This window comes from Anabrus simplex, chromosome 10 (genome assembly GCF_040414725.1).
Source record: "Anabrus simplex isolate iqAnaSimp1 chromosome 10, ASM4041472v1, whole genome shotgun sequence".
In the NCBI taxonomy this organism is placed as follows: domain Eukaryota; kingdom Metazoa; phylum Arthropoda; class Insecta; order Orthoptera; family Tettigoniidae; genus Anabrus; species Anabrus simplex.
In genome coordinates, this window is record NC_090274.1 from 60,708,336 (window position 1) to 60,724,716 (window position 16,381).

Sequence of the window (16,381 nt, forward strand, 5' to 3'; positions counted from 1 at the left end):
AAAAGGACTTATTTCTCCCTTCAAAATTCCGACCATCTCTACTAGAGCCAACTCTCCCACCGAACCAATGACCGAGCTAGCTGTCAGTATCAAATGCAGGAAGTAGCCATAATGTCTTGACTGTGTAGGATTATTGTAGCATACCTGAACAATTTCCCAACCCCAGTCGCGGTACTTCTTGTCTTTGGTGATTCGCCACAGGTTGAAGTAGGAGTCTATGATCTCTGGACGAAGATTGTAGTTTTTCTCAAAACCCTTGATGGCCTTAGCTTCGACGCTATCTGAAAAACGAAACACTTGAGGCCCCAGCTTTAGTTCCGTTCGCTGGTATGATTCACGGCAGGTGTTGGTGATGGCCTCTGCTATCTCCAGGTAGCGGATTGTCATGTTGTTCTTCAATGTCCATCCCGCTAGGCCCAGAAGCCCACCTGAGAACACATTAAATCAAAGATAATATAATCAGAGTAACAGTGATTTACATGCCCGCTATTCCTGTGAAGCTCTTAAGAACCTACAATATAGTATTATTCACACTAATTGATAAAAAGCTTTTTATCTCTCTGTTTTGGAAGAAGAAGGTTCAAAACGCACTGTTGGCAGCCCTGAAGATGTTTTTCATGATATTCCATTTCCAAACCAGGCAAATGCTGGGGCTGTATCTTAATTAAGACCAAGGCCACTACCATTACCATAACATCTTGATGGATACTCTCTAATTCAATTCCATACTTTACTTAACCCAAATCATTAACAATATACATAAAATACATTATAACATGAAGAAGGTAAATAACCTTCTCTCTCCTCTCCCCTCCCCTCTCTAATAGATAGAAGTAAGGATCCACAACACTCCCCTCGCTACTCCCCTGCTTTCCCACCCCTCTCTGCAGAACAGTACACTACACCCAAAAAACTACAGTGCTGAAACAGTGTTTAGAAACAATAGACTACGCTTCATCAGACTAGATAAGTAGAGAAGTATTTCATTAAGCTAATACAGTGACGGTTGACTACTAGTACAATAATTATTTGTTAATACTTGTTCATATTATCACCAAACTCTCTATCACTGACAGATTTAGGCAACGTAAACAATACTGTAGATATAGACGCATGATTTAAGTGATTCAATAGAACCTGAGGATGTTCTTGTAGAACAAAACATGTAAAATAAAATCTTTGTACAGGGTCTTTTTTTTTTTTGCTTGCTCCATGTGATAGGACCTAAGGTCTCATTTGAAAAAAAAAAACTAAAATTATGACAAATATCAAAACTGCTCCACCTGAACTCACCACTGACATGAATAAAATTGCAGAAGTAAAGGAATTTAATTGCTTAGATGAATGGATCACTGAAAATGACAGTGAAAATAAATCAGTAGCTTCAAGAATTCAGAAAATGGAAATTGCTTTTCAACATACAAAGAATGCTTATAACAAGAAATGTTTGTCCTGGAACAGTAACAGTGAAACCTGAATCTCTTTTAGGCTTCAGAAATGCTCAGTTTACATCATGAAAATTGAAAGGAACAATTAGAGATTTAAAAAAGGAAAATCATGAGAATAATCTTAGGGCCAAGAATTAAAAATGGAATATATTATCTGAAACCCAACTCAGAAATATACTTAAAAATATCTAAACTTACTGGTACAATGAGACTGTGATGAGTTCAATTTTTAAGTCATTTAAAAAGAATGAATAACAACAGACCTACTTATCAAATACACTAATTTCTGCAAATCAAATGTATGAGACCAAAATAATATAAGCAAGTAGAGAAAGACCTCACTGAATTAGGATCACCAAATCTGCAGGATAAAAGTGTAATCAACAAAATTGTTCACACAAGGGGATTTGAGGAAGACGGGAAGAAACCAAGACGATGTACTTGGTCTGAGGAACAGAAATTGCAACAATCGATGAAATTGAAGAACTACTGGGCAACAAATGTTGATTCTGCGTGGTCCTACCGTAAGTGACCCATTCGCGTACAAGAAGAATAACAGACTTCAAATATCGGGACTAACACATGGGAGTCTGAAATAGCTATGAAAAATGCTAGGCCCATGTCAAAATTCTGATGGTATCCTAAAAGCAGATCTACATTGAACATAACATATAAGACACAACTTTTTTTTTTTTTTTTTTACGTCGCACTGACACAGATATGTCTTATGGTAATGATGGGAAGTGGAAGGAAGCGGCCGTGGCCCTAATTAAGGTACAGCCCCGGCGTTTGCCTGGTGTGAAAATGGGAAACACGGAAAACCATCTTCAGGGCTGCCGACAGTGGGGCTCGAACCCACTATCTCCTGATTACTGGATACTGGCCGTACTTAAGCGACTGCAGCTGTCGAGCTCGGTAAACAAAAAACTAAGCAAATCAGTCCATAGAACCACCGGATGGATTAGTCAAAGTTGTTTTTTAGTGAAATTTAATAAAGAGACTGATAGCAGGAAGAAAATTATAAGCACTTACCAGAGAAACAAGCTGTCTGATCCATTGCAGGCTCCAACCTTCCATACTTTAGTTGGCCAAAGTACGAAAGTCCACCACGAGAAGTCCTGAGCAAGTAGTGGATGATGTGAACCATGGCATCATCAAACATCTGCCGCAGTTTTATGTCCTCTCGATCGGACTGCAACCAGCCCTTCAGCAAGTACTCGTAGAATGCATCACCCATAGCTCCAATGGACGTGTGATCTACACCAAGACCAAACATCTTGTGATTTTCAGTTAGAAATTCAGTACATACAGTAGCATTTACCAACCACCACCATACTGCAAGACACCTCTTTCCATCACAATCAATGGCGAGACCCAGCTCATTATCTTGATAGTCACCTTTTGACCAGTACTATAGGTCATTCCATGTTAAGAAAACAGTATTGCTCTTACAACAACAAGGTTGTCATATCAAACAGCTCTGCTCAACAGCATCACGGGAAAACAGTGGCACGTAAATTTGTGAAACTCAGTGTTTAGGTTCAAGATAAAAGGAGGAAGAGAGTAAGCTGCAAATTAAAGCCCGGTTTATTTTTCTTTCTTCCTGAGCCTCATCCACAGAGTAAACAAATCAATGTATTAATGTTGAAGAAAGAAATCGCACACGTGGGCTAATTAATCACATAACACTCCCTCAACACAAGACAAGTACGTCTAGGACTAAAAAAATATGCATCACATAAATAGACAACTTCTTTACAACGTAATAAGCTGCCAGGATTTACAGAGTAACGGATTACATGTTCCAGAGCAACACAGAGGAAAAATGTACGAAGGCCATTTGCTTCCTCCCTGCAAATGTATTTATGAAATAGAAAAGCTTCATTAGTTATTTTAATGACCCACAGCATGTACAGTAGCTACAAAGTAGACTACTATCATGAGATATTTGATAAAAATAGTTTTTTTGTAGGAAAATTTAAAATATTGCTATAACATTTTCTCAAATTTTATAGAATATTGTATAGGCTATTTTTCATAAATAGTCAGGTTCCATGGCTAAATGGTTAGCGTGCTGGCCTTTGGTCACAGGGGTGCCTGGTTTGATTCCTGGGGCAGGGTCGGGAATTTTAACCATCATTGTTTAAATTCGCTGGCACTGGGGCTGGGTGTATGAGTCGTCTTCATCATCACTTCATCCTCATCACGATGCGCAGGTCGCCTATGGGAGTCAAATCAAAATACCTGCAGCTGGCGAGCTGAACATGTCCTCGGACACTCCCGGCACTAAAAGCCATACGCCATTTTTCATTTCAAAATTAAAGAGCTACATTCATGATCCTAGTTCATGATTAATACAATTACACACTAAAACAATGGACCGAATTACATTGGTTTATCATTAATAGTTACTAGGATACGGGACTTATATTTTTTACTTTGTATTGCTCTCCTGTAAAAGTGTATTTTTTAGAATATAAATGTTGTTATCTCTGTAACCATTATTCACAGACAAATGCAATTTGGCACACAGCTGAAGTGTGCAATTACATTTAAAATGGACTATAATCATGAATATAGTTCTTTATTTATGAAAATAAGAGCAACAACATTTTTGACAAAATTTGTGAAAATTTGAATAACATTATTTGAACTTCTCTTGACAAAAAACTATTTCAAATCAATCAAAATCTCTTTATCTGCAAATGAGGTGTCTACCTCGGTGGCAAATGGTACACTAAAATACATTATTGTCAAGCACTAAATTTTAAATTAACAAGAGAAGAAAAACAATTTTTTCTAGAATACAATAATATACAATTTATGCTAACAATTTTTTTCTATTAAACAAACAGATCATCCTTTAAAATTTATATTGTTTACAAAATTCTACTTATAATATCTCATATACTTACAAACATAGTCAACTCATATACAGTATGTGGAATTACTTCAAATAATACTAAGCAACTGGTATAAAATTAAAATTTATATTGCATTTATTTACTTTTTTTTTAAACCCATTTTGGAACCTAAGTAGCATAACGACCTGCTGCGTCTTAACCAGAGCCCCCTATTTGTCACCACTTTTCAGAGTTCCTGATATCATGTTTGTAGTCAACTTTGTTCCTACATGCTGTGAGTAGTAGCTGTAAAGATATCATTCATGTCATGAGTAGTTTCCGAGTTTACATTTCCAACAGCTTGGAGTGAATTTGCAGCCTTAAAAAAACATTGCAAGGAATGTCATAAAAATTTAACCATGAAGTATAACCAGTAGGTTACTAATAAGCTAATAAAATGTACAATGCTACCATTGATGCTTTCACGGCCCGTACTTATAGACATGATATAGGTTTTTGGGCTTATGCTGTATTAAAGGTGAAATTCTTTACGTTTCGCAGAGAACTTTGCTCTGCGTCTTCAGAAGGAAACCTTGACTGTTCACGAGAAAGGCTTCTTAAGGTTTCTCTGCAAAATGTAAAGAATTTCACCTTATTTTCTTGACACGGCATGAGCCCAAAAGCCTATATCATGTCTAAAATCTAAAAAGTTCATTCACTGCACATGACATGTACTGCAAATACACTCTTGGCGATTCACCAGGACTGCAACCCTCAGAAGCATGGAAGATTAAAATCTCGACATCCATCATGGCAACTAGGGAAGAGGCTGGTTGAATCACAGTACAACATGAATAATGCCTGGAGGGAAGAGTGGGCTGCTTCAAACCCTGACCAGCTAGGGTTGATATCTGACCCTTGTGGGAAACTTGCTGGGTTCAACTTGCCAAGAAGAATCTGGGCTTCGTTGAAAAGAGTGCGGACCGGTCTTGGAAGATGCAACTTATGCCTCCACAAGTGGGGGAAAATTTCCAGCCCTTATTGCGACTGCGGTGACATGGCTCAGGCAGTCCACCATGTTGTAATGATGTGCCCACTTCCGAGCTTCCAGTGAGGATACCACGAACTTCATGCAGCAAGTGAAGAGGCAGTGAACTAGCTAAATTCTCTGGACATTAAAGTATAAGTTATATTACCATCCACTGATCCTTTGTCCAATTGTTCTATGTACTTTAAGTGTATATAGTTTTAAGTGTATATTATTCATATGGTTTCTCTGTACCCTCTATACGCCATACAAAATAATGATAATAACAACTGCACATGACAATGTTTCTCCATCTGGAATAAATATTTCTGTACAAATTATGATGGCAAAAATAGTGATTTTCTACTACTTTACTGTGATCTTCGCAGATATGTGCCTTTAAGGTTCTATAGTGGAAAAGAACAGAGTAGAGCTCCTTCATTCACAATGAATTTCACAACACTCATGGGTAACCAAAGGAACTGATGATTAAATAAGTTTAGTTGTATCCACCACTGAAAATCACTGTTATATATCTGTATCAGCTTTGCCAATACTACTAAAAAATGTTAATTGCTTATCTATTTCAATCACTAAATGTGTTGAACGGAAGGAGTTGCAACAATTTATTTCAGAGGTAAACTTCGATTTGAAGGATTTTAGTAGTATTTTAAGACACTTATTTTAAGATAATTTGATTTATATGTATTTAAATGGAATTTTATGTAGAAGATTGTAAGTTTAGAGTTTACATCATTGAAATACCTAATATTTTAATTTTGAATTGCTTAGTACAAAAGTTTTAATATGTTATACAGAAGACATGTCTTATAATAATAGCTTGATTGTTGTTAAATATGAAGTGATGATAGGTCAAGTCCACCGAGCTCGATAGCTGCAGTCGCTTAAATGCGGCAAGTATCCAGTGTTCGGGAGATAGTGGATTCGAACTCCACTGTCGGCAGCCCTGAAGATGGTTTCCGTGGTTTCCCATTTTCACACCAGGCAAATGCTGGGGTTGTACCTTAATTAAGGCCACAGCCGCTTCCTTTCCAGTCCTGGCCCTTTCCTGCCCCATCGTTGCCATAATACCTATCTGCATCGGTGCGACATAAAGCCAATAGCAAAAAGAAAAAAAAGTCAAGTCCAAGAAGTGTTTGGTGGTTTTTGGGCCGCTGAACAACAAAATGTGTAAAGTTCTCAAAACATGCATGGAGCTTAGTGACAGAAATAAATAAACAATTAAAATTTTTTAATAGTATTGACAAGGCTGATTTCGATATATAACAGTGATTTTCAGTGGTGGATACACTGACGTCAATATGGACCAAAACAAATTAAATTACGATGCTTAAATAAATTCAATTTAGTTGCAAAATCACAAGTAACGAAACAACCAGGTTTAAGCAGCAATGCTGGAAAGAACTGAACGTGTTTTTTTGGGATATTATTGCTTTTACGTAATAATTTCCCCTTTGACCATAATGTGATAATCGTGAGGCGAAATCTGTAATAATTATGGACAATCCGTAATAGTTGACACCTGTGCACAGGCACAGGTGTGTCTGGGGAATGATTGGCCAGTGCATTGTCCTCCTACAGGAAAAGGATTCCAGCAGGTTGCTGGAGGTGAGAAAATGGGTGGATATGATGAAACAGCGGGTTCCTGTAACAATGGCTGGTGAGGGATGCTGGCAGATATATGATCTCAAATGAACAGTTCACCACCACCACCACCACCACCACCACCACCACCACCACCACCACTCATCTGTCTATGCACCCTTTTTCCATACTTCTAAAGTCCAAAGGCGGTGTTTATTTTCCCATAGCAATTGTTGTTCCTTCTGACATGCAGTGAGCGGACATACTCCTGTGAGATGGTTAGTCCTGTACCGTGTTGGAAGGAGGTTGTTCTGGATGGCATACCTGCTCACACTACGTTGTCGTCCAGCACTGAATTTGCTAGTGATCTGCTGCACTCTAGGCCCATCTATCACCTCTTATCATCCACGATAGCAATGGTGACCATACTCACAGCAGTCTACTGTGGTGGGGGTGGGTGTTTTTCCTGAATCCTTGCACTCATGGAACACTCTTGACGTGGTGGTCTGTTGCAAGCCCAGTGCCTGCATGACTTGAAACGAAAAGACCCATACGCATGGGACTGACAATCTGGGCGCAATTAAACGCACACAGACCTCGTATCTTATCCATTCTGTGGTCAATTGTTACTCATACAGCCAGTACGAGTTCTGGCAACAACGTAGTCACGTGCTGTGTCGTACTATTACATTCACTGGGCTGACCACAGCGCCATTTTGCCAAAACGGCAGCTATTTCTAATTCAATTGATGATCAGTGTAGCAATGCCTTAGATGCACTAGTGTGGTCCTCACTCGCCTCCTCAGGAATGTCTTCAACATCCGTGACCTCAGTGACCAGACTAGGCTACATGTTTACACTGTCTTAGTAACACCAAACCAAATATCCGGAAAAATAGCACCAGCATAGTCTTAGAATCATCTTCTCTTCTTCAACTTTCCCCACACCCTGCCACTTCATGGATGCGAACTGTGTCACACATGTGGATATGACTCGGTTTGATGGCCGGATGCCTTTCCTGACACCAACCATATGTGCAGGGTTTTATCCACTGTGGTGGTTTGTAGTGTGATATCTTGTATGCATATAAAGAGGTGAGTACTAAAACAAATTCAAAACACCCAGTCTAGGAACTAGAGGAATTAACCAGACAGGGCTATAATCTCTAAACCGGCTGGAAAGGCAGAAACAGGTTCAAAGAAGGACATTCCAGGAATCATTAATGAACAAGGGGAGTGTGTATGCGAGGATCTTCAAAAGGCAGAAGTATTTAGTCAGCAGTATGTAAAGATTGTTGGTTACAAGGATAATGTCCAGATAGGGAATGTGAGTAATACTAAAGAAGTATTAAAATTTACCTATGATAACAACGACATTTACAGTAAGATACGAAAGTTGAAAACTAGAAAAGCAGCTGGAATTGATAAGATTTCTGGGGATATATAAAGGCAATGGGTTCGGATATCGTACCATATCTGAAATAATTATTTGATTATTGTTTAGTTGAAGGAGCTATACCAAATGAATGGAGAGTTGCTATAGTAGCCGCTGTGTATAAAGGAAAGGGTGATAGACATAAAGCTGAAAATTACAGGCCAGTCAGTTTGACATGCATTGTATGTAAGCTTTGGGAAAGCATTCTTTCTGATTATATTAGACATGTTTGCAAAATTAATAACTGGTTTCACAGAAGGCAGTTTGGGTTTAGGAAAGGTTATTCGACTGAAGCTCAGCTTGTAGGATTTCAGCAAGATATAGCAGATATCCTGGATTCAGGAGGCCAAATGGACTGTATTGCGATTGACCTATCTAAGGCATTTGATAGGGTACATCATGGAAGACTACTGGAAAAAATGAGTGCAATTGGACTTGACAAAAGAGTGACTGAATGGGTGGCTATATTTCTAGAAAATAGAACTCAGAGAATTAGAGTAGGTGAAGCTTTATCTGACCCTGTAATAATTAAGAGGGGAATTCCTCAAGGCAGTATTATCGGACCTTTATGTTTTCTTATATATATAAATGGTATGAGTAAAGGAGTGGAATCGGAGGTAAGGCTTTTTGCGGATGATGTTATTCTCTATAGAGTGATAAATAAGTTACAAGATTGTGAGCAACTGCAGCGTGACCTCGAAAATGTTGTGAGATGGACAGCAGGCAAAGGTATGATGATAAACGGGGTTAAAAGTCAGGTTGTGAGTTTCACAAACAGGAAAAGTCCTCTCGGTTTTAATTACTGCATTGATGGGGTGAAAATTCCTTTCGGGGATCATTGTAAGTACCTAGGTGTTAATATAAGAAAAGACCTTCATTGGGGTAATCACATAAATATGATTGATAATAAAGAGTACAGATCTCTGCACATGGTTATGAGGGTATTTAGGGGTTGTAGTAAGGATGTAAAGGAGAGGGCATATAATTCTCTGGTAAGACCCCAACTAGAATATGGTTCCAGTGTATGGGACCCTCACCAGGATTACATGATTCAAGAACTGGAAAAATTCCAAAGAAAAGCAGCTCGATTTGTTCTGGGTGATTTCCGACAAAAGAGTAGTGTTACCAAAATGTTGCAAAGTTTGGGCTGGGAGGATTTGGGAGAAAGGAGACAAGCTGCTCGATTAAGTCTATGTTCCGAGCTGTCAATGGAGAGATGGCGTGGGAGGACATCAGTAGACGAATAAGTTTGAGTGGTGTCTTTAAAGTAGGAAAGATCACAATATGAAGATAAAGTTGGAATTCAAGAGGACAAATTGGGGCAAATATTCGTTTATAGGAAGGGGAGTTAGGGATTGGAATAACTTACCATGGGAAATGTTCAATAATTTTCCAACTTCTTTGTGATCATTTAAGAAAAGGCTAGGAATACAACAGATAGGGAATCTGCCACCTGGGCAACTGCCCTAAATGCAGATCAGTAGTGATTGATTCATTGGAAACCAAACCCACGGCCCTCTGGAACAGTGACCACGACTGACCCTCCAGGTCAAGAGCTGGACTGCTGCCTTAAAAGAATACATTAAGAGTAAAATGGCAGAACTATCAAACAAACGTTGGTATCTTGAAAGAGGCCAGCACACTGATGGGTGCCACTAAAATTGCTCACAGTCTGAGTAAAACCAAGGACAAATTGTCCCCACATTTACATCCTGGGGTATACGAAATTCCCTGTACTTGCGGTAAGGTATACATTGGCCAAACATGCCGATCCATTGGTACCTGTATCAAGGAACATGAACGTAATATTCATCTCAACCAGCCAGACAAACTGGCAATAGCTGAGCACGCTCTATTGTCGGGTCATGATGTCATGTTCCAAGATGCTCGAGCTCTTACCCACACTAGACACTACAGGTCCAGGATTATACTGGAAGCTGTGGAAATATGCAGAAATCCTAACAATTTCAACAGGGATACTGGCTATCAAGTAAGTAATACCTGGCTGCCAGCCATTAAGGATTTACGTAGGTAGTTCCCTTCCCTGTCCCTTCACTATTGTTATTTCATCTCAGTGTTTTCCAAATTTGTACGTTCCTCGTCACCAGATGTTTCATTCCAGGCTTGTGTCAATGTCATACACCTGTCAATGTCATATGTTACGTACACATGTTATGTGACCCTCTTAGACTGATTCTGATGGTTCGGTCAGCTTCCGCTTCGAACGCTAGCGCTGTGCCGCATCCGGGGATCCATCTGGTGACGAATGAACGTATGATTTCCACTTCTATTATAGCAACTACATTTCAAAAAGTCATTGCTTAAGAAGCCTTTCTTGTAGACAGTCGAGATTTTCTTCTGATGACGCAGAGCACAGTTCTCTGCGATACGTTAAGAATTTCACCTTATTTTCTTGACACGGCATAAGCCCAAAAGCCTATACAGTATCGTGTCTATAAGTACCGGCCGTGAAAGCATCAATGGCAACATCTTCATTGGGTTAATCACATAAATAGGATTGTAAATAAAGAGTACCGATCTCTGCACAAGGTTATGAGGGTATTTGAGGGTTGCAGTAAGGATGTAAAGGATTAGGTAACAGGCAGGGACCCTCTTAGAGGCAGCCCTGCCCAGGGAGTTGCGCCCCTGCCTATATGAATTGCAGAGCACAATGACCCGGTGTGTAACATCTGGTAAAGGGTCCCAGCTTAGGTAATGAGTGAAGACCTCAGCAGCAGCAAAAGTGGATAATATGATTTGGTACGGTGGAGCTGGTGGAGGAGGCAACCCATTCCTCTGGGGGTAGTACAGATCGAACCCGCTGCCTTGTGAGATGAGGAGGGATCCTCAAAGGCTAAGGTAGTAAACCCTGAACGAAAATCTTCAATTACGTTACACCTAGCAAGCCAGTAAAAGAGCTTATTTGTAGTTGCTTTCAAAACACATAAGAACCTCAGAATGCATTTATAAACTAAATTAAGACGCCAGCCTGAGCAGACTCATGTCAGGGATGATGGTTTATGGCCTGATGATAGACAGAGTCTTGCAAAAATGCAAAAATTCCGGAGGAGACTAACACGGATTGCGACCATCAAGGCTCACAGGAAAATGTGAAGAACTAGTGGGCCTCATGGAAAGGAGGAAATTAATGATACTGGGGCTGAGTGAAACCAAATGGAGAGGGAAGGAATTAAGAAATTAAGAAAACAGTATACACTGTATTGGCATGGAAACGACAAAGAGATGAGGAACGGTGTTAGTTTCATCATCAGCAAAGATCTAGAAGGAGTCGCTGACAATCAGTATGTTAGTGTCCGGCTCTATGGCTAAATGGTTAGCGTGCTGGCCTTTGGCCACAGGGGTCCCGGGTTCGATTACCGGCAGGGTCGGGAATTTTAACCATAACTGGTTAATTCCCCTGGCACGGGGACTGGGTGTATGTGTCGTCTTCATCATCATTTCATCCTCATCACAACACGCAGGTCGCCCACGGGAGTCACATCAAAAAACCTGCATCTGGCGAGCCGAAGTCTTCGGACACATACCGGCACTAAAAGCCACATGCCATTTCATTTCTGTATGTTAGTGTGAGAATAATAGAGGTGGAATATCTTTTGAAAAGACAGTAATCATGTTTACTGACCCACCACTCATAAACAAAATTGCCATAGGAAACCAAGAAATCAGAACTGTATATAAATTTAAATATCTGCGAGAAATCATAACATATAACCTCAATGAAAAGCCAGCATGGCATAACAGAATAAATAAATTGACCAGAGCACAATATGTCACCAAGAATACCTACAACAAAAAGGGCCTGTCAATAGCAACAAAATTAAAACACTACAAAACAGTCACTCGACCAGAAATAACATACGCAAGTGAAACCATCTTCAAAACAACTAACACTGCACAAATAGACAAAATACTCAAGATAGAGAGAAGAATCATTAGAACGTGCATTAACAAATAATAGCAAAACGATGGACACTGGAGAGTAGCTTCTAATGAAACAGTCTACAAGGAAATAGAACCAGTAATGAGCACAATCAGGAAGAAATGCATTTTTAACAACAACATAAACAACAACAACAACAATAATAATAATAATAGGTATTGGTAAAGAGAGAGTAATCATTATAGATCTGAATGCACAGATTGGGACAGATAGAACAGGATATGAGAACGTAATGGGACCTCATGGATATGGCGGAAGAAATACAGAAGGTGAACATCTCCTTGACTTCTGTATGAGGAATGGGTTGGTGGTGAAAAATAGTTGGTTCAAGAAGAGACAGAGCCATAAGATAACACGATACAGTTGGGATGGACTACAAAAGACTGTAATTGATTATGTCATCTCAGATGAAGGAAAGAGCAGAATGGTAACAGATGTCAAAGTAACACCCAGCGAGAGTCTTGATAGTGACCACCGTCTATTAGTAGCAGACCTGAGAAACTTCTATGTGCCAAAAGTACAGAATAGGAAAATGCCAAAAATCAAAGTTTGGGAACTCCAGAAAACAGGTAAGAGAACTGAGTATCAGATGCGGATAAAAACCCTGTTACCAAGAGATAAAAGGAAAAATGGAGAGGCAGAATGGACCAGACTAAGGGACACACTGGTTAAGGAAGCAACTGAAGTTTGTGGAAAGACAAGTTTGAAAACAAGGGAGAAGGAAACTCCCTGGTTGAATGAAAGAGTGAGAGCAGCAATCGGGAAAAGAAATCTCTTGCAGAAAGAAGGGGATAGGGAGAAAAATAAATTGGATCTTACTTGAGACGAGGCAAAAATCAGAAACCTCAAACGATTATACCGAAACAAGAAACTAGCCATTAAAAGAACAGATCAACAATGGATCTAATGTTTAACAGCCGCATGCTGATGGCAAAGTATTGGGAGAAAGGCAAGAACCTGGTCATTGTATTCCTGGATATAGAAAAGGCCTATGATAGTGTTATAAGAGATAAGATCTGGGAGTGCCTGAGGAAAAGAAATGTGCCTGAAGGACTGGTAAGGAAAATTTAGATGTTGTACAAAGACTGTACTAGCTGTGTACAAATTGGGGAATGTCATCAGCATGGTTTGAGATCAAGAGTGGAGTTCAGTAAGGAAGTGCACTGTCCCCACTACTGTTCATCACCATTATGGACAATATAATGAAGAACGTCAAGGAAAAGTTAGGTGAACTGAATGCAGTGGCCTTTGCTTGTGAATGATATCATGATTTGGGATTAAACAGAAGAGGAAGTACAAATCAGACTCAACGTATGGAAATCCCAGTTCCAGGAATATAACCTCAACATCAGCAAGACCAAGACAGTAGTGATGGCAGTCAACAGAGAAGGGCATCCAGCAAGTGTAAAACTAGGAGACCACCAGCTAGAGTGTGTAGATAGTTTTCTTTACCTTGGAAGTGTAATCTCCAGTGATAATTTGGTCAGAAAGGAAATTACAAGCAGAGTGCAAAAGGGATCAGAATTCTACCAACAAGTAAGAACACTTTTATGGGATGACATGATTCCAAAACCGGCCAAACTGATGATGTTTAACAGCTATTTCATACCAGTATCGACCTATGGTATTGAAGCGTGCACCCTCACAAAGAGAGATTCATCAAGACTGCAAGCATCAGAGATGAAATTTCTTAGATCCACCATTCAGAAGACCAAGATGGCCAAGTTAAGAAATGAGGAGGTGAGGAAAGAAGTCGGAATAAAGACATCCCTATTAGACAGAATCGGCACATCCAGACTACGGTGGTACGGGCATGTGATGACGATGGAGCCTACAAAAACAGCCAGAATAAATTTGGAAAGACAGGTGGAGGGGAAAAGACCTGCAGGAAGACCTAAAATCGATTGGATGGACATCATCAAGGTTGATGTAGTTACCAGAGGATGGACATTGGATGATGTTCTCCATGGCAAGTTGTATATAAACAGGAAGAAGTGGAAGAGGCTCATTAACAGTATCCGGGAAACTGGAACTGTACAATGATGATGATGATGACGATGATGATGTAGGTGATAAGGATGTAAAGGAGAGGGCATATAAGTCTAACTAGAGTATGGTTCCAGTGAATGGGACCCTCATTGGGATTACTTATTCGAGAACTGGAAAAAATCCAAAGAAAAGCAACTCCATTTGTTCTGGGTGATTTCCGACAAAACAGCAGTGTTATGTAAATGTTGCAAACTTTGGGCTGGGAAGACTGGGAGTAAGGAGACAAGTTGCTCGACTATGTGGTATGTTATAGATGTTGATTCCCATAGGGAATCTGAAATATTTGTCCTGAATGAGCAAATTTATAATACCAATATAAATAGTCCGTTATTGGACATCATAAACTTTCCAGCTAACTCATTCTTGGTTGCCAGCGTTTCGCCCTCGTGTGCTAGGGTGGGCTCATCAGTTGGTACCTAGCACACCTACCAATACGCTTGCTAGTGCATACCGTGGAGGCCACTGCGTAGGCTAACTGGAGCCACCGGCAATGCCAATGCACTAAGAGACTTTGTCTCATCATCAAAAATTGATGCCTGCTTGGCAACGCTGGCAACCAAGAATGAGTTAGCTGGAAAATTTATGATGTCCAATAACGGACCATTTATATTGGTATTATAAATTTGCTCATTCAGGACAAATATTTCAGATTCCCTATGGGAATCAACATCTATATCATCTGATGGCCAAGCAGGCATCAATTTTTGATGATGAGACAAAGTCTCTTAGTGCATTGGCATTGCCGGTGGCTCCAGTTAGCCTACGCAGTGGCCTCCACGGTATGCACTAGCCAGCGTATTGGTAGGTGTACTAGGTACCAACTGATGAGCCCACCCTACCACACGAGGGCGAAACGCTGGCAACCAAGAATGAGTTAGCTGGAAAATTTATGATGTCCAATAACGGACCATTTATATTGGTATTATGTGGTATGTGATATAGATGTTGATTCCCATAGGAAACCTGAAATATTTGTCCCGAATGAGTAAATTTATAATACCAATATAAATGATCCATTATTGGACATTATAAATTTTCCATCTAACTCATTCTTGGTTGCTAGTGTTTTGCCCCAGTGAGCTAAGTTGAGCTCATCAGTTGGTAAAATAGCACACCCACCAAGACGCAAGGCTATTGCATACCGTGGAGGCTACTTCTTTCATAGTTTTCATACCCTTCCCTGAAGGGGAGGGGCAGGCCACCTTGAAGGTTATGCCTTCACTCCGGCCAGGAGTTTCGGCTTGTTGGGGAAGGAGTAATAGTGTAAGGAGGAGAGCAATTTGAATTAATGAACGAGGAGGTGTGCACAGAGATGATTTGAATACCAGGGATGTGTGTAAGGAGTGAAAATTCAGAGAAGATTACTAGGGTGGAGATGAAGGGTTAAGAGGTGTAAGGTCGCAGAGATATTATACAGTGAGGTGGTGAGGAGTCGGATGAGATCGAGTGGTGGAGGTGGTTGGAAGAAGAAGCTAGTTGGGTGAAGGGGTGCACTGACGGGTTGACGAAGTGGAAATAGAGGAGGGGCTGGAACTGGCCAGGGGCGAGGACATGTGTTGTTGGACGGATGTCTAGTAGAAGGTTGGGGTGGGAAACGAGAGGGCTCTAATTTGTGGAGGTGGCGGTATACAGAGGCTCCGTGTTCGATGAGGCGCTGTACATCCTCTGTGGTGGGGAGATGAAGGCGGACGAGATACGTTGGACCGTTGCTGTTGTGGATTCTGAAGACTCGACGGGCTGGGATGCCATCTTTATGGAGTTCCCAGGGGTACTTCTTGGGCGGTGATTGAAGGGTCAACGCCGCGGATGACACAGCTGTACGGGGCGTTAGAAGACATTGTTGGCGGCAATGATGTGGCTGCTGCAGAGGTGTGGCAGGCATGGCAGATGCTTCGGCTCGAGAAGATGGCGGTGGCGGGACGGGTGCTGCGAGTGTGGCAGATGCTGCGTCAGGTTGCGGGGCTGATATGTACCGAGGACTGGGTTGTGCTGGGGTCGAAAGTAGAGGGAGAGA

The 16,381-nt window shown here is 40.6% G+C and overlaps 1 protein-coding gene across 1 annotated transcript in view; it reads right to left on the reverse strand.

The window, feature by feature from the left end:
* Positions 1-16,381, reverse strand: part of LOC136881806 (mannosyl-oligosaccharide alpha-1,2-mannosidase IA) — a 90,238-nt gene that overhangs the window by 25,178 nt on the left and 48,679 nt on the right. The window contains exons 6-7 of the mRNA XM_068229396.1: positions 2,481-2,705; positions 145-428 (exon numbers count right to left, since the gene is read on the reverse strand). Of these exons, the coding sequence (XP_068085497.1) occupies positions 145-428; positions 2,481-2,705 (509 nt within the window). The remainder of the gene's footprint in view (positions 1-144; positions 429-2,480; positions 2,706-16,381) is intronic.